At 38.4% G+C, this 21,151-nt stretch overlaps 2 protein-coding genes across 5 annotated transcripts in view; one reads left to right on the top strand and one right to left on the bottom strand.

The window, feature by feature from the left end:
- Positions 1–1,158: 1,158 nt before the first annotated feature.
- Positions 1,159–21,151, top strand: part of NAPEPLD (N-acyl phosphatidylethanolamine phospholipase D) — a 22,313-nt gene continuing 2,320 nt past the window's right edge. The window contains exons 1-5 of one of the 4 annotated variants that reach the window (XM_062581704.1): positions 1,252–1,331; positions 1,662–1,875; positions 12,433–12,745; positions 18,766–19,412; positions 20,222–20,336. In XM_062581704.1, the coding sequence (XP_062437688.1) occupies positions 12,449–12,745; positions 18,766–19,412; positions 20,222–20,336 (1,059 nt within the window). In that variant the 5' untranslated portion in view covers positions 1,252–1,331; positions 1,662–1,875; positions 12,433–12,448. Of the gene's footprint in view, positions 1,332–1,661; positions 1,876–11,560; positions 11,636–12,432; positions 12,746–18,765; positions 19,413–20,221; positions 20,337–21,151 lie in introns of all 4 variants that reach the window. The other 3 variants (XM_062581714.1, XM_062581724.1, XM_062581697.1) reach the window with 3 other exon arrangements.
- Positions 8,665–21,151, bottom strand: part of ARMC10 (armadillo repeat containing 10) — a 27,989-nt gene continuing 15,502 nt past the window's right edge. Inside the window, exons 7-8 of the transcript XR_009959139.1 lie at positions 12,483–12,614; positions 8,665–9,256 (exon numbers count right to left, since the gene is read on the bottom strand). The gene's annotated coding sequence lies outside the window, so the exon portion shown is untranslated. The remainder of the gene's footprint in view (positions 9,257–12,482; positions 12,615–21,151) is intronic.

Below are 21,151 nucleotides of genomic sequence, written 5' to 3'. Positions count from 1 at the left end.
AAACTGCACATTACACAGATGTCAGCTGTCCTTAGCACAGTCTCCAAATATCAGCATCTATATTTGTAGTATAGACAAAATGTATTTACCAAAGAAGTCTCCGGAGCTGTGGTGCTTAGTGCTGGTGACACACCGGAGTTGCGCGGCCCCGCGGGGCAGGCCTGCCTACACGGAGGTGCTCGCCGCAGCTGCACGGTGCGGTTGCTGCCGGCGTGGGCGCACCTACCCAGCGGCTCGCGCAAACCTCTACGGACGGGCACGAACGGCTGCCGATCGTCAGTGGGCATCGAGCGGAGCTATGGGGAGTAGCTGCGTTATCCAGCTCATTTAGCAGGCCTTACGCGCACGTAACAGCAGCAACAGCTTCAGTCAGTATAGACTTGTGTTTAATAAAACGTGAGTAAAAGACACAGGTACGAGAGGGCCAGCTTAGCCTCAGACACACCGACAGGAGAGGAAATAAATGATCAGGGAACATCAGAGGTGAGAAGAGTCCGAAGGAAGGCACAAGCTGGGATTTTCCAGCGGTGCAGGTCAGCAGAGCTGCTCGACCATAAGCAACTAAGATACACTTGTTTTCCCCGTGCGGAGCAAGACAGCTTGGTCGTGTTGCCCGTCCTTCGCCTCACGCAGAGCAGGAGGGCGACGCGCTGATGGCGAGCGCCCTCACCGAACCTGCGTGGCCTCCCAGGGCCTGCAGAGCTCAGCCGCTGAACTCGGTGGGATTTCTGCCCTGACGAGGTGGCCATCTCTCACCGAAACTTGAGGCAAAATCTATATAAATGTGTTCTCCCTTATAAATCCTCCAGATAGCCTTACGCTTCCTACTGTTGCTGTGTACTTATTCTTTTGGATCATAGCTGCGTAGCGTTGCCCTTCGCTTTCCTCGGCGTTGCATGTTTAAGCAGGTAAGGAAAGACTTAACAGTATGTACGCGCTCCTCCGAGAAGCGACCGTCTCCGCCCTGGGCTCCTCGGCAGCTCCCGCCGGCCGCGGCCGGAGCCGGGCGGCGAGGTCGCAGCCAGCGGCCGCCGCCGCCATCTTGCTGCCCCGCTGCGCCGCGGGCAGCGGCCGGGCGGGGGCAGCCCCGAGCCCGCGCAGCCCCGCGGGCGGCGCGGGGGGAGCCGTGGCCGCCGCCGCGGCGCCATGGTGAGGAGCAGGGCGCTGTGGAGCTGCTGCCTGGGGCCGCCCGCCGCGGCGTGCTGCTCAGGTGGGAAGCAGCCGCCGCCGCGCGGCCGTTGCTGGCGAGCCGCGGAGCCGCCGCGGAGGGGGTGGGGCGGCGGCATGGAGCAGGAGGGCGACGAGACGCCTCAGCGGCAGCAGCCCCGAAGGTGAGGGGCTGCCGGCGGCATGCAGCGCTCCGCGGGGCGGCGCGGAGGGGCCGCGGCCGGCAGGCACCTGCCGGCCGGTCGGTGGGGGGGGGGCCGCGCACCTGCCCGCGGCGCCGGGCGGCGGGACCCTCCGGCTGCGCGGCGCCGCGGAGCTGCCTCGGGCCGCCGCGGCCCGGCCGCCGCTTGCCGCCGGCGGCTCCCGGCTGCGAGCTGCGGTTAGCGGCTGCCGGGAAAAGTTGGGGTTTGGAGGTCCCTTTCGCACTGGTTTTTTTTAAAAAAAAAAAATCTAGAGGAGAAAGTCCTACTTTTTTCTCCTTTTTTCCCCCCCAGCGGCAATGCTTTAATTTCCCTTAAATTGACGAAATTGACAGTAAAATACGCTGCAGTATCCCTCGAAAAGAAACACATTATATAATCCCCTAAAAAAAAAGCGTGCTTCATGGTACGGACGTTGTAGAGCGTTTTCCTCCCGAAGAAGAGGCAGAAACGGACGTTGACGGCCAGCGTCTGTCTTGCGAGGCGTAACGCGAACGCGGCGCGGAAGGTATTAACCAAGTAATTAATGAAATTAGTTCAGTCAAACAGTCTGAATGATCAGTAATTACCTGCAGTAAGGATTTAGGGAAAGTGTTTGTTGAATGTTCCGACGGCATGCTGCAAAGTTCGTATCCAATTTCACAATTTCAGCAGTTTTTTTTTTCTTGTGGTGAGTAATTCTTAATCTTCATTTGTTAAATAGCAATTACGAAGCAAGCTTTCAGTTTACCTTTTCAAAGTGACTGATGCACACAGTGCTGGCAGGGGAGTACTACTCGTGCGCGTGTATTTCATTTGATTTTTCAAACTATACTGACTAAGGTGACATCAAAAAGTAAAGGTAGTGATAGGAAAATAAATTAGTATTTATTACTTCTCTGTTTTCTGGCAAAAGACTCTTGGAAGCGGTCACATAATAATTTATCATTTAACAGAGTAGGAAGCCTGATTTATTGAATAAGTAAAATTTGGAGGGAAAGAAAGTGAAAATCTTATTTCACAGATGAAATAAGATTTTATTTTATTAATGCAAGAATTATTGCAAGAGTTGTTTCAGAAATATCTGAGATGATCTGAAATTGAGATGTGTAATATAAAACAGATAACAATAACTTTGAGTACCAGAAGAGTAGAAAGCTCTGTCTGATTTATTTGCTATGATGGCAAGGACAAGTGGGAGAAAGGCTTCAGGAGAGGAGGAGGGTAAGAGGTGAAAGTAAAACTGCTCAAACATAAATAACAGCTAATTGAGTTTCAGTTTGGCCTAAATCAAAAGAGGTCTGCAGCTTTTTTGATGGGAAGCAATCTATTCTTATTGCTGTCTTTATTTGTACAAACTAACTAGATTTGAGGAACTGCCTCAGCAGAAATCCTTCTGGTAAAAATTCCTTCAGGCTTTATAAGTCTGAGACTGAAGCCGAGTTGCAGTTTCTCAGATCAGAAATTAACTTCATAGTTCTCTACTGTAATGCAAATAGGCAAGGAATTGTTTTGTCTGGGATTAGGAAAATGTGAGTGCTGCCTTAATAAGTGCCCGTATATGTAACATCTGCTGTGACTTTTTTTTTTGTCACATTTATAAATCCCTTCTTGATCTTGCTTTATTTTTTTTTTCAGTGAACTACCGTAAGTATGTACCTAGTAGGCTGGCTAGCACTGTAATTGAGGTTGTACTTCTAATGTGCTCAGAGTAGGGCCATGGTGAATCACTTGGCCATCTTGTGTCTAAGTGCATTTAGGAGCTTTGGGTAAAAAGGATTTTTCTTTGAACCATATGTTGTACTTCATGTGAATTTCTTAGAAAATCTAGAAAGGAAGTGTCAGTGTTATTTACCATTTGCATGTGATATATTAGTTATGTGGCAGCTGTATAAAGAAGGGATGATTGAGTTTGAATAGCATACAACTAAAGCGAAACAGATAAACCTGACAAAGCTGTTCAACAGAGAACTCGAATGTTTCCAAGTGAAAAATAAAGTAAAACACTTTGCTGTCATTGTGTCCGTGTTGTGAAAAATAAGGTTTAACAAGGCATTATGTGAAGGAAAAGTCAAATATTGAGAATAACAGAATGTGGGAGTATATCAAGAGATTTTTGTTATGTAAGACCACTTTGCACAGTTGGAGCTGATGATACTATCTGTGGGTAAGGTTTATTATAAACAAGAAAAAATGAAATCTTAAAATGTTTGGAGATAATTTCAGTTGTTTAGGCTGAAATTTTGCATACTGTGTATTGTTTTTTGAGGGAAAGTTTCAGTGAGGCTCAGCTATTTCTGATAATAAGATTGAGGCAACAGCAAGTTGTTTGTGTTTTTTATTTAGGTTTGTTTAAATGAAACACTTTGTCTTCTGAAAACACCTACATATTTTTAACAGTGCCTTGATAATTAGTAAATGGCTCACATTTGTGTTGGAAATGTGCCTTGACTCCTACAGAAGGGGGGGAGGAATCAACTTTAAAATTACTGCTTTTGTTGTTGACTAGTAACCACAGCACTTTATATTTCATTTAAAATATATGGTGAGGCATAATTTAAAATTGTGGGGACAAAGGCTGGTTGTATACAGGAAAAAGGATTGTTGGGTAAGATGTTTCTGTGTTGTGACGTTTTCGATTTGCCTTGGTGTTTGTGTTTTGCTTTGTCTGGTATTCTACCACTTGTAATTTCTTTTAACTGCTGTGTTCTTGTTAGAGCTTAAAGGATGCTGCATCTCCTATGCTTTCTGTCTTTAGAGTGTTAAGGTTTGAGGATTTTACACTTGAGTATTTGGAAATATTGAGCTTCTTCTAGATTAACTTCTCTGAAACATAGTCTTTGAACAGTTACGTTCAACAAAGTATAAGGTAATTAAATTTTTCCTTGTTCTTAAAGAAATGAGTTTAACTGATGTCAAAGTAATTATTTGGATTTCAATATCATTGAAGTTAGATGTTTTAAGTAGTTTTATAAAGTCTGTAAATATCTAAGGCGTGTGAGAATACATATCCAGAGAGAGAGAGAGAGAGAGAGTGTGTGTTGTTTGGGCAGGCAGAATTAGAGCATATATTAAAACTAAGTGTGAAGTAAATAAAGAATTTAGGGAAATATTTTGATATTGCAGGGAAATGACATTGGATTCTATGTGCTTGGACTTTGAACTTGAGCAGGAATGAACTAGACTAGCATTTAAATGTGTATATAAACAAAAAATGGCCTGATTATGTATAGTAACTTAAAAATAAAAGCTAGTTGAGTGCTTAGTAGTTGCTGCACTTCCTGCATAACTGAGGTTTTATAGGGTTTAAAAAGATTATTCTCAGTGTGGCTCTAGAGAACATTTGCATAGGAGTTTTTTCCTTTCTGGCGTGGAGAGAAAAGGAAAAAGAAAATTAAAAGGTTTAGTAGTATGAGCTGGAGTTAGCAATTGCAGAGTTGCATACATAAAAATGGCAGTTAAATATAAATGGATCCTTCTGGGTCTATTATCTTCAGATCCTGCTTTGTTATTTGGAACCTATGGATCAAGGTTTTAACCTGATTTCTGTGTACTTTTATTAAAACAGTTATTAATTTTTCCTCTATGAACACATGTTACAGAACAAATCTATTTTCTGCTGTAGTATGCTCAAGTAGATCCTTTATTTCATGTGTAGTGTTATTTGTAAGTATTATGTAGTCATAGCTAAGGTCTGTAAGATAGGAGACCTTTAATACCCTCAGGATAGAATGTAAGCTTATAATATTTTAAAACCTCCTTTTATTTAAGAAAATCCACACTAAGAGGTTCAACATCACATAATAACTTGAAATACTAAAAATAAAATGCATAGTTTGTTAACACAGGAAGGTGGTTAAAGTTTATAAATGCAAAACTTCATGATTTGATTGTTTGTTCTAACAGCAAGCCCCATCCTGGAAGGGTCTGCACCTGTGATTAGCTACATATGTGTCAATAGACCAGCTGAAATTAATAAAATATTTATCTGCATAAATACTTACCAGAGAAGAGTTAGTACCAGAAAACTAATGTGGAGGCCCAGATGCTATCATGGGATTGGAACATGTCGCATGACTCTTATTGGAGCTCTTTACAAGGGTAAAGGGCTGTTTAGGGAGATCACTCTTGCTGTTGCAGTCCAGGGGTTGTCTGTGCTGAGCTGTGTGCATGCACTATCTTCTGTTATTTTTGTGTCATTTTAAAAATTGCTTGTGTTTTTTTGATTCGTTATCCAGTTACCATCTTGCATATCGTAGCACAGCTGTAATGCACAAACCTTGCTTCTCTGTGTTGTCAGCCTGAGTAGCAGTGCAGGTAAGGAAACTTTCATTCTAGCTCCAGTTTCCCACATTCTTTCCTATACCTTGGTAGTGATACAAAGTGGATTGTTTAGGGAGAGTGCGGTAAAATGCTTTCCATTTTGGAGTAGGGAAGACTGACTCATGCTTTCCTTCTATGACTGCTTCAGGAATAGCACAGAAGTGCTGCTTGTTAAACTCCATAATGATAGTCTAGGTCACTCTTTTAAATGTGATGACCATAAGTTTGGGGATACTTTGATTCAATATAGCAGTAAAAGGGTAGAGAAGGAGACGACTTGTTTCGGTAGGCGTGTGTGGGTAAAGAAACTGGCTACTGGGTCCATTACCTGTGCTGGTATGTGTGCTACATAGAGATAACTAGTAACATAACTGGGATCTTAAGCTATGCAGAATATGTATGTACCAGGTAACTTGTGTAATATTTAATGAGTCCCAAGTAGATCTGGGGAGTATAAAAGTGCCTATATTGGACAGGGACAGTTAGCTGGTTGGAAACAAAGGAGAAATGATCATGTACTGTCCCGGTTCCAGGAAGAGGCATCTTAATGCAGTTCACACAACACCTGCAGCTGCTCAGATGTAAGCCAGGACTGAGAAACAGTTGACTCCAGGTACTACTGATGGGCATGGCTCTAAAGACTATTTGCATTTGTGTCCAAAGGTGTATAGTAGCGTTGCTGATACGCTCTCATAATCATTGTGAATAACTTTCTGTTGGTTTAGCTCCCTTAATGAATGGCAGGAAAGCAGAGGTAGGAATGTATAGTAGTAGGAGTGGGCTTCCTTGGGGTGGTAGCTAGCTATCAAATTTGCTTAGTTATAGTATGAAACCTCACTTTTGGGGGTGGGGAGAAGGCAACCAGAGAGTTTTAAGCAGCACCGCTATTGAATGTGAAACTTTGGATAGGGAATAGATTGAAAATGAAATGTTGTAGGGGCATAGGAAGCCTTTGAATCTGACTCTGTGGCAGATGTAACTGAGCTACACTGAAAGAATTCTAGATTGGGGTGGCGGGGGGCAGGGAATGAATCTCATAAATTATGCTGTACTGGCATAAGCAGCTTTTGTTTATAACAGTATACTCCTGTTCTTGCCCTTGCCTGTGTCCGGTTTGTTGGTATAAACCTTTGCATGTCTGGACAATGATCCAGGTGAAAAATAAGCACTTCTTTAGGGAGATGGGAAGGTAAGAAGTGACTATCTAGATCAATTGTATCAATTTTGTGATTTAATTCACCATGTGAACATAAATGTTTTGGCAAGCCTGGGGGATGATAAGTGCAGATAAGCAGTTGCCACCATCAGCCATTAGGTAATGGAGCTGCTGTGAAGTGTCTAGCCATGGTCTTCTGTTTCTAGACATACTCCTGTATGTCCTTTATTTGTAACTAAAATCTGAATCTCTATTATGTCTAAATAAAACTTTGTTTACTGTTGATTCTCAAAACTAGATAAAATTAGGATGAATTCTTTGCTGAGTTTAAGGGATCATCTACTGGGAGAGCTACTTCAGTTTCTGATATCAGCTCAGTTATTCATCTTTAATTCTGTTATCACACAAAATTACTGTGAAGTCAGGATGCTTACTGGTATTTAAGAACAAAGAAGAACAAGCTGGCAAGCTATAGATGTGCTATAAAATGAGTGCATCCAAGAATGGAAGACGGCCATGCTAGCATGGAGTTTTGGGGACTGTGCATGTTTTGAAAGTACTCTCATCAGAATAGGGCATCACACAAAATCCCTAGCTTGTTTTTAAAACAGTTTGAATGAAACTTTCTGCAATGCTTGTTCTAGAATGCTGCTCTTAATTGGAAAATTCGATCAATAAAAGTATTTATAGATTAGTTTGTTGCAACCTTGAGAAATCTTCTTTGTATGAAATACTAAGAGTGTCTGGAAAATCTGCTGCTGTAACTGGTTTGAACAGCCTGAAGTACTTCACAATAAAAGTTTAAATACATTCAGAATTTTCCAGCCTCAAACTGTTCATTAATTAATGCAGACAGTTTCAGACCTGAAGGAAAAAGAAAAGCACAGCCAAAATTTAGTTGGCCATGATTTGTCAGTTAAGTTTGTGGGAAGTTTTTTTTTGGGGGAAAAAAAACAACTAGTAAGCCCCCTAATGTTTGCAGATATCTTGCTTTTTAGCTAAAGTTTTTTCTTTGTTTTTTGGGGTTTTTTTTTTTTTTTTTTTTTTTAGTTTCAAGCCAAAGTGCACTTTTTGCAGTCATTAACTCAGAATTTTTCTTTATATATATATATTTTATGTGCAGCAACACGCAGCTTGCAGAAAGCTCAGATACTTGCTTTGATAAGGCTATGGGTGCTAAGATGAAGCACAAATTAGTTTAGTTCACTAGTTATTGTGTGCTGTCGCTTTTAGTTGATGTTTAGATGTTGATGCCCAGTTCTGAATATAGTCTGTATACAGAAATAGCAATTAGAAATGAAACAAGTTTGTTTCTTCAAAGGTACAGAAAAAATAAGGATATTTTGAAAACTGTGAACTGTTTGCAAGGTAAATTTGATGCTCTGTGGATGTAGTTGGGTTTTCATTATAATTCTTTCTTAAACTTTTATTTTATGAATTTGTTAAATGAGCAATGTGTTTCTGTGTAGAAAAGAAGGTTAAATTTATTTTGGCAGACTTTACAGGTAGTGGCATGTCTGTGCATGGTTCTGTGTTTGGTAGGGAGAATTATATTCATTTCAGGTATGGAGTAGGGAATGTTAGAGGGTATTGGAAGAAAATGTGAAGACTAATTCAATAGTGTTTGTGTTGTTGCATTTATTCTAAATAAAGTTAAAATAGCTTGGCACTTGAAACTCCACAGTGTTTAAAATGAGCATTTTTAAAGAAAAAAAGAATATTTCTTGTAGCTTTTAATTTATATATGCTATTTTCAAACTTCTTTTGAAACAAATGTGAAAAAGTATTAAAATTTTTAACTATATTGTTAATAAATAAACAAAAGAATTAAAGCCAAAATATTTTTTTCTTGTATTCAAGTTTTCAATCATATAAGCAATGCTAAAGTAAACGAAGGACTGATCCAAAACCTATTACCCCAACGGCTATACCTATTTTCTAGGTATAAATCTATTTGCCATGCCAAAAGGCATGAGTTTCCAATGCCCAACCTACACTTTCTCTTTTGCTTTGTAGATTAGTAGAGGTCCTTAATGTTTGGTGCTGGAAAACCAGTTATGTGAGCTCTGCCTCTTGATTCATATTTGGCTTCATCCCATTCATCATATAGTGTTGTTCTTTCCTTCTGCCTACAGCACTTTCTGGCACCGTGAATTTGGCATGGCTACATAAAGTCTCATTCAGTAGCTCTTCCGCGTGGGTGCTTTCCCTTCTCTGAATGAAGTTGGAAGAGTGAAGCGTCTCTGAGCACGGAGGTGCTGTGGAGGTGTGGTGCTTTCTGTCCAAGCCTCCCGTACAAATGATGGCAATCCCTTTTTTCCATCTTGTGGGTAAGCCACCTTATTCTGAAGGATGTTTTCCGTTATCTTGAGTTAAGAAAGCGGTGTAATGCTCATAAATAGAATAGTAGTCTTCCTCTGTTGGTTTGAAACTGCAGAAAACAAAAGATTTCTCTATGCAACCTTATTACAATAACAAATACCCACTGAGAGTACAACCCCTCTCCCCCCCACAAGTGAACAAAGTCCTAATCTAGTCTGACTTTAGTGTCTCTGTTGCTCACAATTTGGCTAGCAACCCAGTGCTTAAATTGATTTTTCAAGTGCCAAACTATTATCTTTCTTTGGTAAGAACTCAGGAAAACTGGATGAATTATCAATCCTGATAATTCCTGATTCTCATTTCTGATTGGGTGTTTTATGCTATTTAAAATATAGCTGCCAAAACTCCTTGTATGTAAGGGATTTCTTGTGTAAAAAGATACTAATCTTTTAGATTAATAGCTGGTTCAATTTCATTTTAAGCTAATAACTGAAACACGCTGGCTTCCTAGGAACGATCATCTGCTATTTTTTTCAAAAGAAAGATTAGCTTTCTTGTGCTGTATTCCGTAAATGCTCTTGGATATATTTTACCAGTTTAAATGAAACAGAAGTGAAGAGGCAAGGTGGATACTTTAAAGGAAGGTACAGGTCACCAGGAATACTTAAGTTAATTGTGAATATCTCCTGTTTGTATGCACATAAAAGAGTTTAAAGTATTCTGTGAGCACTGAGGTCTTTTCCCCCTTCAATTGCTTATGGAATACTGATGAAAGTAATGTATGTGCATCATGTGGAAGATATGTTGGTGAGCAGATACCTGCAGTGCCTTAAATGCCTTGGCGTTGTCTTTGTCTTATCAGCATAGTTGAGCCTTCTTCATCCAGAGATTTATACTTTCAGAGTAGGATCAAAGATTTGTATAAAAATTTAAGCAAAAACAGAACTCGCTTATTTTAGAGATGCATGAATAAATAAACAGAAGCTTAAAAATAAAACCTTAGGCACTTTTGTGTCTAATATAGAATGCCTTGTAGGAGCAATAATTACAGTAGTTTATATATTTAAAAATCAGACATCTGAGATGTTAACAGAAGATTTCCTGTAATTAAGCACCCATGTGATTAAACTTCGGTGATTTTGTTTTTCACGATGTTTTCTAGAAGAGTAGGTGTTTTATGCTGTGTCTGCATGCTTTGCTAAATTAATAAGCTGACTTAACATTGAAAATACTATTAGAAGAATACCCATAAAATTTTGAGTTAAAATAACGGAACAATTGTTGCATTTTTTTTTTCTGGTATTCCATTTGTCTTTTTGTGCTCATTCTTCTTATTTCTATTTATATCACTTTAAAATCACATAGAGCAAGTTGGGTAGCCATTCCACTGAAGGCAGATTCCTTTAAATACAGAATTGAGGAAAAAGCCTAGGCATATCAAGAATTACAGTTAAAATTATGATGGCGTTACGATATTTTATTGTGAAATAGAAGGTACATAAATGGATTGGTCTCAGTAGCTTACAGCAAGATTATAATGCAAAGAAATTACATTTAAATAATAATGTAACTAAGAGTATTCCTGCTCAAAAAACAGTGTCAGCAAAGTCTGCTGAATGTTGATTGATGCACCTTTACCAGAAGTTGATTTTGATGCATTGATGTTTTATCTCTGCCATTTGGTAGAATAATAGTTGTTTTGATCAACCGTGCAGGGTTTTTTTGAACAATAGTAATGTATTCACAATTAACATCACGATCTTGTTGCTCAATAATCAGTTTCTGCTTATGTAGCAGGAAAGGGCCCTGAATTTGAAACTGACGCATCACCAGTAAATGCCTTTTTTGTTCAACACTGTCTGTGTGTACAATCTTAGCTGTAATGCTGCACTTTTTTTTCTATAACTATGAATTTGAGTTCTGTCTCAAATGCAGTGAGTTCTGTCTAACCAGCTACTTAAAAAATATAATTTCTAAGGAAATTGAGGGCCTTATGTAATTCTATTCTCTGAAAACGTTCTTTGAGTAGACTGACTTTGGTATAGAAGCCCAGTGCTTCTCATGTGGATACTTCGGTTAAAGATTGACTGTATAAGCTAATGAAAAGGTAGGTGGTTTAAAACGTGGTGGAGAGTTTTCACAATTTCTTCCTGTATCTGAACAATGTATCATGCTGTCTGTTACTGGTCATCATCTACTTTGTAATCAGGTAAGAGTTCCTCAGTAGCAGGAAGTTGAACACTTCTTAAAATACCAACCTCCTCTTCTTCCTCTTTTCTTTATTGTTGTTAAATGCTGACAGAACACTGAAATGTTGGAAGTAAATATAGAAGCTGAAGCATTTTGCTTTGACTGAATTGCTTCAGCAACTTAACTAAAATACAGCTTTTTGTTTTCTTCACCTTGCATGTAGTGAGATCTGTAGGACACGTTCCCAAACTCTACAAAGTATATGTGCTGCTTGGAGGAAGAGACTCTGACTACTGAGGTCTGTTTTCTGAGAAATGTCCCTAAATTGTGACTTTAGAGGAATCAGCTTTTCTTAATTTCTCCACTTATTTTTGCATTTTGCAATGGAATTAAGAACAAATACTGCAGCCATCATTTACTTGAAACATCCCAAACTTATGTGGCATTTCATTAGCCAGTTCAGTTAAATTTGTATTAAATTTATCTTTAAACATTAACTCTAATGTTATTACAATAAGCTTTGCTTTTGTTTTGGACAAAATAGGAAAGGTGACCAGATGTTTTTTGTGGTCTGACCTTTCTGCATGTGTTGATGCATCTTGTAGATAGAAGTAATACGTTGTTAATGCTAGCTGAGGCTGCTGCCTTTATTACAGAACAAAATCACTCTATAGGCAAATTCTAAAGTACTATATAGTTCCAGTGTCTCTTGGACAGGTTTGCAGGATCATATTACATCAGGCACCGAATGTCTTAAGCTTCAGGAGGGACTTAGTAATTCTTTCAAAATGTAAATTAAGGTTCCCTTCCCCCTCAGACTTGTAGGTGGTAGATAATAGCGTTAGCATCTGAAGCTGTGCATACCAGGGAAGAAAATTTTGCCTGAACTACAAAGAGACCTCATGTCTGCTTGCCAAGGCATGTTTTTTGAAGTCTATCATGTAAAAGCAACTGTTTTTAAAGCATATTTGTTGAGAAAAATACATTAGCTCATAAAATAAGAAGGGCAGGCTTGTTTCTAGTGTGTGTGAGAAAATTCTTATGAGTGTTGGTCTTAATCCAAGAAAAGATTGATTAATTTACATTTAATTTCAGTTCTTCTCCCAAAGATATGGATAAGAAAACAGATGTAGAGGAGCCTTTACCTGTGTGCAACCAGTATCCCAAAGAAGCAGTGAGGAAATACCAGAATTCAGGTCGAGGTTCCAGGGGCAGTGATTCTTCCAGGACCTCCAGGAAGAGCTTCAGGCTGGACTACAGATTAGAAGAAGATGTAACTAAATCAAAGAGAGGCAAAGATGGGAAATTTGTCAACCCGTGGCCAACATGGAAATCACCAACCTTGCCAAATATTTTGAAGTGGTCCCTCATGGAAAAAAATAACAGCCACGTGCCAGGCTCAAAACAGGTAAATACTTGCGTGTTTTTTGTTCCTCGTATCGACTGCTTTTGCTCTCTGCCCTTATCAGTAAATAGGATAATTTCTAAACAATAATTTTTAGGTTCTCATCAGTTTTGTTTTTCTCTGATTTTAGTATTACCTTTTAAAAATGTGAGTTAATCCTTTCTGTCCTTTCTGACTCTTATTTTTTTCCTTCCTGTTAGTTCTACCTTTGACTTATTCGGCTCAGTTTATATTTCTGAAAACTACAAAAATGACCTGTTCAACCATAAACTTCAGTTAAGGTGTTTCTTTTTTTAATAGGTGTTACCCTGTGAATCATACTATTGACCGTTGTTCATGTTGAAAATAATAGCTGTGGCATACCTCACCTAAAATCTAAAATTTTGGGCATTTTTTCAGATCATCTTATACGCATTTTATATATATATATATGTATGTATGTGTGTATATATATATATATGTATGTATGTATATATATATAAAAAAATATGTATGTATGTATTTTTTCTTTTGGAAAAAAACCTATAGGAAATAATTACTGTCATTTATTTATGGAAGTGTTTTTTTTCCCAGCCTTTCTCCAAAGCAAATCTCTGTGTTTCTTTGTTTCCATACATCAAAACAAAAAAAAAAATTGCATATGTTAAAGCTAACCTGAGCAAGTATTTGTACTGAAGTGTTAAAGATACAGGTCAGCTTAGTGTGAAATATTCTTTATTTGCATTGCTTCTGTCAGATATTGTACATGAAGATGGCCTTAAAAAAGAAAGGGAGGAGGAAGTGATCTCTGAGAGAATCTTTATTTCTGTGAACAGGAATGGATACTGGAGAACCACTGTTTATCTTTGTGGCACCAACAGTGTTAAGACTATTAGGACTACAGTCTTGACAGTTAAGATATTACTTCTCAGTGTATTTTCTCATGCATTGACTGAAGTACAGAAATACTGTGCTAAGGAGTGAACAACTAGGGAAATTGTTTTTGAACCAGTAGGCATTAATAAGGCTTTTAAGCGTCGAAGAAGCAAGCAAAGTTGTAAATCTCATAAAAATAAAAAGTATAAACTCTTTGCTAAATGTTATGTGAATTACCTGTGAAAGAAGCTATTTGACCACCCCTACTGACAAAAAAGCGGTGTTGCTTATTAACACATTATAGTCGGCGTCTTTCAGTTTTCTTTAAGTATTTGTGGCAGAGAATATATTTAGGGAAGAAATAATCTTAGCTATAGTTGTTCTAAAAAAAAAAAAAAAAAAAAAAAAAACCTATTTCATTCTTGGATTTCCTTTCAACAATATATACTGTGTTTTTAAATCTGATGCTATGTTTCTAGACATTATTTGTATTTTGTAGTAATAACAGCAGCTGTGTTTCACCTAAGTGCATACAAGCTCTCTAGCTCTGCAAGCTCTTTTTCTTCAACGTGCTGCATTATTGTGCTTTGTCCACATTTATGCAAAATTCATCCCTTGGCCTGTTCCAGCTGCCTTTGACCACTGCCCAATTCTGTATACGTAGAAGAGGTATAATAAGTGCTAATCATGTCAGAATCAGTCAGGAAAGCTGTTTAGTGACGGAAAGGCAGTGCTCCGGTGCGCTACGGACTGTAGCATATACAGCTCTCCAGTGGTGGTGGTGAACTGCAGCTCTCTTCTCTAATTTACAGGATCTCTATCTCTGCAATAAAGGATGATTACAAAGAAGTCTGCACTGTACCAGCTGTAAAGTTCTCTGACCCAGTTAGGATTCGTCTTGGACTAACTTGTTGCTTTGCATTTGAAATTGTCAAATAGTTGCAGTTATTTAGTAGCTTCAAGAAGTAAATCAGAAATAGAAAAACCTAGTTTAGGATCAGTGAAATGCACTTCTTAGATCCTTGGCCATTTCAATACTTCTTCTAGTTATGTGTCCTCAACCTCTAAAGCGCTTCTGAGCTTGTTTAAAGTTGGAACTGAGGGCTCCTTGCTTTGTTGGCACAGTTAGCTCCAGCGTATCTTCACAACAGCCTGATGCTTCAATTTCCACTTTAAGAGAGCCCAGTGATACCTGCATATACTGGAGAGCTTTGTTTTTTTCTGTACAAAGTACTTTGCAAATGTAAATATATATATATTTATATATCCAGGATACATACTTCACTGTTTAAAAGCAATATGCATTGTAATCATGCCTTCACAGCAAGCCTCTATTGTTATTCAGGATGCACAGACTTTTTGTACTTTCATTACAGGCTATATTAATGATTTTTTTCAGTGCCACTGAAATGTCTTTAATTATTAGGTGCTGGATCAACAGTTTAGATTGTTCTAATTTCTGAAAAATCCAGTGGTATTCCAGTATGTACTAAGCACCAAAAATCTTCAGTTTAATTAGCTTGTCTTACCAAAGCTAGTCATGTGTTTCTTCTTGCTTTTCATTAGGAAAGAAAGAAGAGTGTAGAGGGGGAGGGAGCAGCAGAGCAGAAAGAACTTTCATATTATTTCTGTGATGAAGATAACCCACATTTTCTTCTGTGGGTAGATGATTTGACAATAATATCATATTTCAAAGTTCTGTTGTAAGTGGTATGAATGCTTGTTTCTGGTCAGCCTGACAAAGAATAAAAGGTGCTAAGGCAGGATAAAGGTGCTGTAAGATTATATATTTTGTCTATTATGTTGTTTTATCCTGTTGTCCAAGTCTTAAGAATTTCCTATGAAGTATACTGCCAATAAAATTTGTACCTTAGTTTGAGATCTTATGGTCTGAATAATGAGTTCTTAATGCTATAAAAGGTAGGCTTTCAGTCTGGATTTTGAACCAAGAAGTAAGTTTTCAACCATCAAGAAACAGTGGTTTTTTGATTTCCTGTTCTTTGAAATAGAACCTGAAAATGCATCTCTCCTTTTCCTATGACTAATTGTAAGGATGGGATATATTTGGTCAGTGTTTCTCAAACTTACGAATGAATAAATGTAATCTCCTGTTTGACTCAACTGTCATGTGGCAATTCATTTTACTACCTCTCTCCTTTTCCACTTGCAACTTAGTTGGCCCTAAGGTGATATATTGAGGCTTACGAAGCTGCAGCTTGTTTTTTTTCAGGATGGGGGTGTGAGGCATGACTATAGGTAAGTGGTTCCTTGCTTACTGTAAGCAAACTCTCAACAGCTGCTAGTACTGGCCAGAAAACTGCCCGGTGTTAATCCTATAGCCACTGATTAGAATGACTTCTCTTTCATCCACCGATGAGGGAATGGAGCAGTTGCCTTCTTATTTGAAAGGGCAGAATTTAGTTTTTCCTAACAGTTCATGTTATTTTGCGTTTGGAGTCATGACACACAGTTCTGAGAACACAGTGAACTAGTCTGATCTCCAGGACGATAATACTTTAGTATTTTAGCCACCTGCTTTTTCATTGTGCCCAGTAATTTGTTGGTTTCTAGCATACTTTTGAAAAACTAAACAAACATGCATTAAGAACTAATTTTTGGGTTTTTTTTCAAGTATCTCTCTGTGTGATTTATTCTTATTACTTAATAAAATACCTAATTTGTGATTTTAGTTCACTGAAGAATCATTTATTTGAATTGGATGCCTCTATCACAAATCTGTAAATCTGGTACAGGGTTAATGCTTTCGAAGTTGCAGCTCCCTGTGCTGTAGGTTTGCCTTGAGCTCTTGTTCAGAAAATTTTGTTAAACAGGGCAGGATGCCAGTTCTCCAGCTGTGCTACCCTTCATTTATCACTCTTCCTGTTTGTGTGACCTTTGCAAATGCTTTTGGTAGTGATTAATTTTACTTCAAGTAATCAGGTACTAGCAAAATGTAATAATGTTGGTCCTAGTGGCATCCCTGTAAAACCTTTAGTAGTGCATATGTTTGAGTCGCAGTTGAGAACTCATTGTTCACATCTGTCAGGTAGCCAGTTCCTAATCCATTTAGTGTTGCTTATTAATATTGCATGGTGCTAATTTTTAAAAAAGTTTGTTTTGTCAGATGCCAGCAGAAGGGGATACAGTTAGAGTTCTCAGATTAATTTGTAGTCTAGCTTTCCAAACAGCTACTTAAAAAGAACATTTTCCATAAAAAGTACTTAAAATGTACCTACTGACATAAATTGCATTATGATAATTAATTATTAAATTCCATATCTAGGTTTCCATTAATTTGCCTTTAATAACCTGATTAGTTGGGTAAACCACTTATAGTTCAGTGGATTGCCCAGGTTTTCATTCTTGAATAATCTGTTAGTTTTGTGGATCTTCCACTCTTTTCTTTTGAAGTGTGACAATATAGCAACACTGGTATCTGTGCTTCAGATTTCTTCTGTCGCTGTTGCTTCTATATAGGTAAAAGTAAACAGAAACAAGGAACTGGTGCCTCTTTCCTGGAGAAGCAGCAACTTGTTCCATTCTAATGCTCATACCTTCCTTGTTCTTATATGATTTAAGTGGCTTGGTGGTATTAACCATATATTCAGCTTTCTATAAAGGTATTCATGCAATAATTTAAGAAATTTTAGGCACCCAAACTGTCACAGCATCAGCTGGGCTTTCAACGGAGCTGGAGTTCAGCTCTGTATATCTGCATAAGCCAAGGCTGATCCACTATCTTAGAAGATGAAAGCAACAACCATGATGGAGAGATCTGCCTAGGAACCAGAAATGTATGTTTGGACAGCTGTTACTAGCCGGGGAGAGAAGAATGTCAAGGAATTGTAGAAGTTGCCTAACACAGGAAAATTCTTCCCAGGTAATGTAAGGAGTTTAGAACTATTTGGGGAGAGGCTCAGCCACCATTGGACAGAGCTAAGGATAGTCAGGAACTCTGAGAAGGCTTTTCTTTTTCAAATAAAAAGCTTTTTAATTAAAATAAAGTTTTTGCGAATGCATTTCAACCAAACTGTGGTCAAGAATGTAACATTCTGTTCAAAGTGAGAGAATGGTTTCACAATCAGTTTAAGCAGATCATGCTCAGCTATGGCTCCCTTTGTGAGCTCTTGAGGCTGTGCATTGAGTCAAATTTAGAGGGTGGCCAAGCGGAAAGTTGTATCTTTTCCACTTCTGGATCAGTGTTCAGTTGGATCAATTCTCTGATTTGTCAGACTTCAGTAGTGACTGAACAAACACTAATGTCGATACAAGAGGGCAGGCAGGGAAGATCTTGGTAACTTGGTTCCACCAGAGAATGGAGTTGAGTTGGTTTATGTCAATCTGGAACTACATCCTGAGCATACAGGGAGATCAGTATAGTGATTTATTCGATGATAATTAAAGTTTAATTCCCTAGAAGACTTAAATAAAACATCTTGAGAAGCATTATCAAAGTGCATAAAGAACCACCTTGAAAATGAGATCTGAGTTTTAGTCTGTGCCACACTAATGCTTATTGAGTTATTGGCAAGAAATGGAGAGAGAATCGTAAAAGCAAACATTAATCGAGTGAGGTTAATCTCCATGTGATGCTTCTACAGATAATGAAGAGAGTTTCTGCTAGAGCATAACAGAAGAGAGCTTGTGTGCAATGCCTTGGGGAGCATTGCATTCTCTTTAATCTTTAATTTGTGACTTCCTTGTGCTGGGACTTGGGGAAGGCACAATTTAGTTCCACAAGCTAAACTTGAGCATTCGTTACAGTAACAGCATATATATTCTTTTTCAGGTCAAGAAGACCAGGAAGTTCCAAAGCCTTTTCCAGCATGCTGTTAATGCCTTGCTTTCTTAGCAGTGCTTTCAGGCTCCTTTTCTCTGTTCATAGTTCCCTTGGTCCGATAATACTCTTGAGCTGTTCGTTCTCTCAAGAGAGAGAAGTGGAAATGTACCCCTCCTTCCCCCCCCTCCCCCCCAAAAAAAAAAAGTAATAGTAGCAAGTAGCTGGGGAAACAAGCACTAAGAATGTGTTTTGTTTACATTTTTAGGCATCCAGACAGCTTGAAAACAAGTCTTGAATGTAATGATTTGTGCCTTGTATGAAGTTTCTGTTCCACAGCCCAGTACGTTCTGAGATATCTCATGAGTGTTGTGTGTTCTTTTTTTGTTAGGAACTTGATAAAGAGCTTCCAGTGTTAAAACCTTACTTTGTTCAAAACCCGGACCTTGCTGGAAAGACTGGAACTGGTATGCGAGTCACATGGTTGGGACATGCCTCAGTTATGGTGGAAATGGATGAACTTGTATTTCTCACTGACCCCATCTTCAGCCAGCGGGCTTCCCCTACGCAGCTGATGGGTCCCAAGCGCTTCCGAGGACCTCCGTGCACAGTAGACCAGCTCCCTAGAATAGATGCAGTCGTGATCAGTCACACGCATTATGATCATTTGGACTACAACACTGTAATGAGTTTAAACGAGCGCTTTGGCAGTGAGCTGCGCTGGTTTGTGCCTCTAGGGCTCTTAGACTGGATGCAGAGATGCGGTTGTGAGAATGTGATTGAACTGGATTGGTGGGAAGAGAACTGCGTCCCTGGTCATGATGCGGTAACTTTTGTCTTCACCCCTTCTCAGCATTGGTGCAAAAGGACTGCAACAGATGACAACAAGGTTCTTTGGGGCAGCTGGTCTGTCTTGGGACCTTGGAATAGGTTTTTCTTTTCAGGAGATACTGGATACTGTGTTGCTTTTGAACAGATAGGTAAAAGGTTTGGACCATTTGATCTTGCAGCCATCCCCATTGGAGCTTACGAGCCAAGGTATGAAAACTTAAGTTTGATCAAAATATATAAATGAAATGATATAGTGATGGCAAGAGTACAGATAGATGTAAAAAAACTGTATTTTAAAATTTTACAGTGGAATATAATAAATTTACAATGGAAAAGGAGCATCACTCAATCACAGCCATTTAGATGAATATAATTTGGTGCACCTTCTCTTGCTTCAGTCCTCATGCTATTTTTGCAGCTTATCTGGGGTTAGAGATGAATCCCCTATAGTATGTGAAAGATCTGTTTGCTTGGCATCTGTATCTTACTTATCATGGGATAGCTGTGGTTTTGGACAATAAAAGCTCTTTCATAATTGTGGAAGCAAAGCATGTATAGGCTGGGAAGGCAAGATAGGAACAAGAACTATGTGATAAAAATTCAGTATTCCTCAAGAATTGCCAAGTTCTATCTTCTGCTTTATCATTGTTCCCTTAAGCTGTGTTCTGAAACGTATTTTTTGTATGCAATGCTAGCATGAAATTATTTCAGAGATGGATTTAAATCTACAGCCTTCATGCCTCAAGGCACCAGTATTATGTCCTTTTACTATTAAAAATACAGATAAGAAAAAACCTTTTTCAAAAGAGGAGTGAAATAAATGAAGGCTGCATTGTGAGTATGTTGGTGTTTTCTAGCTTATATTGAATGTTCTGTATGTTGTCCAGACATACATACTCCATAATATTTTAGGTCAGCTTATTTTTTAGACTCCTTGCCACTTTCCAGTGAAATTAAGTGCAGGATTTCTTATTTATTTAGATAACACTTAAAAATTTTGCCTTGTGTTTTGATAGGTGGTTTATGAAATATCAACATGTGGATCCTGAAGAAGCAGTAAGAATCCATATTGATGTTCAAGCAAAGAAGTCTGTAGCAATTCACTGGGGAACCTTTGCTTTAGCAAATGAGGTAAGTGTGAATGATAAGTTTGAATTCAGATTTCCCAAGTACAGAGTCATGTTCATGCAATTTAACCTACTTATCTATAAGCATATTAATAAGTGAAAAGTTATTACATGTACTGCCGTTCAAAATTATGTTTAGCTTTTCATAACAAATATACAAAGTATTGTATATTTGGTTAAGATTGATTTCAAAGTATAGAGTTGCCAAATCTGGAGGTATTGGCATACCTTAGCAAAATAATTTTAAAATATTCAATTTCTTTTTGATGAAAAAGTCAATGATACAGAAAAATGCATTGTGAATCTTACATTAAGCAGCCTATTTGAAATCCCCTCTTTACTGGTGGAGGAATTGGGTACATAGATGTGACCAACACTCCTGATTCAGATTTAAAAATATATTATGCATTGAAAAAACATAGATTTCTTCAGAGTAGCATCCATTTTTTGGAATCTATTGCTCACCTTCACGTTCTGTGTATGGTATAAGGTTAAAGAAAATACTAAAATGCAAAACATGATTTGAGGAGAGGGAGAGACTGAAGCAGCCAAAAAAGGCCCAGCATTTCAAAACCTGTATCTCTGCCCTATAGCTTGAGCCTCTGAACTGGACATTGATTCTTTTGACAGCACCTCTTTTTTTTTTTTTTTTTTTTTTTTTTTTTTTGGTGGTTGGTTGGTTGGGTTTTTTTAATATGTAATCTAGAAAGAGAAATTAATGCAGAAGGTCAAAAAATCTATAGCAGTTCTTTGGTTCTCAATGCTCCATATTGGAAAATAAAGTGGATGTGATAGAATATTAGCAATCATTTTAGAATC

This window comes from Rhea pennata, chromosome 1 (assembly GCF_028389875.1).
Source record: "Rhea pennata isolate bPtePen1 chromosome 1, bPtePen1.pri, whole genome shotgun sequence".
In the NCBI taxonomy this organism is placed as follows: Eukaryota; Metazoa; Chordata; class Aves; order Rheiformes; family Rheidae; genus Rhea; species Rhea pennata.
Note: the sequence above shows the minus strand (reverse complement) of the source record. Positions and strands in the feature narration are given on the sequence as shown.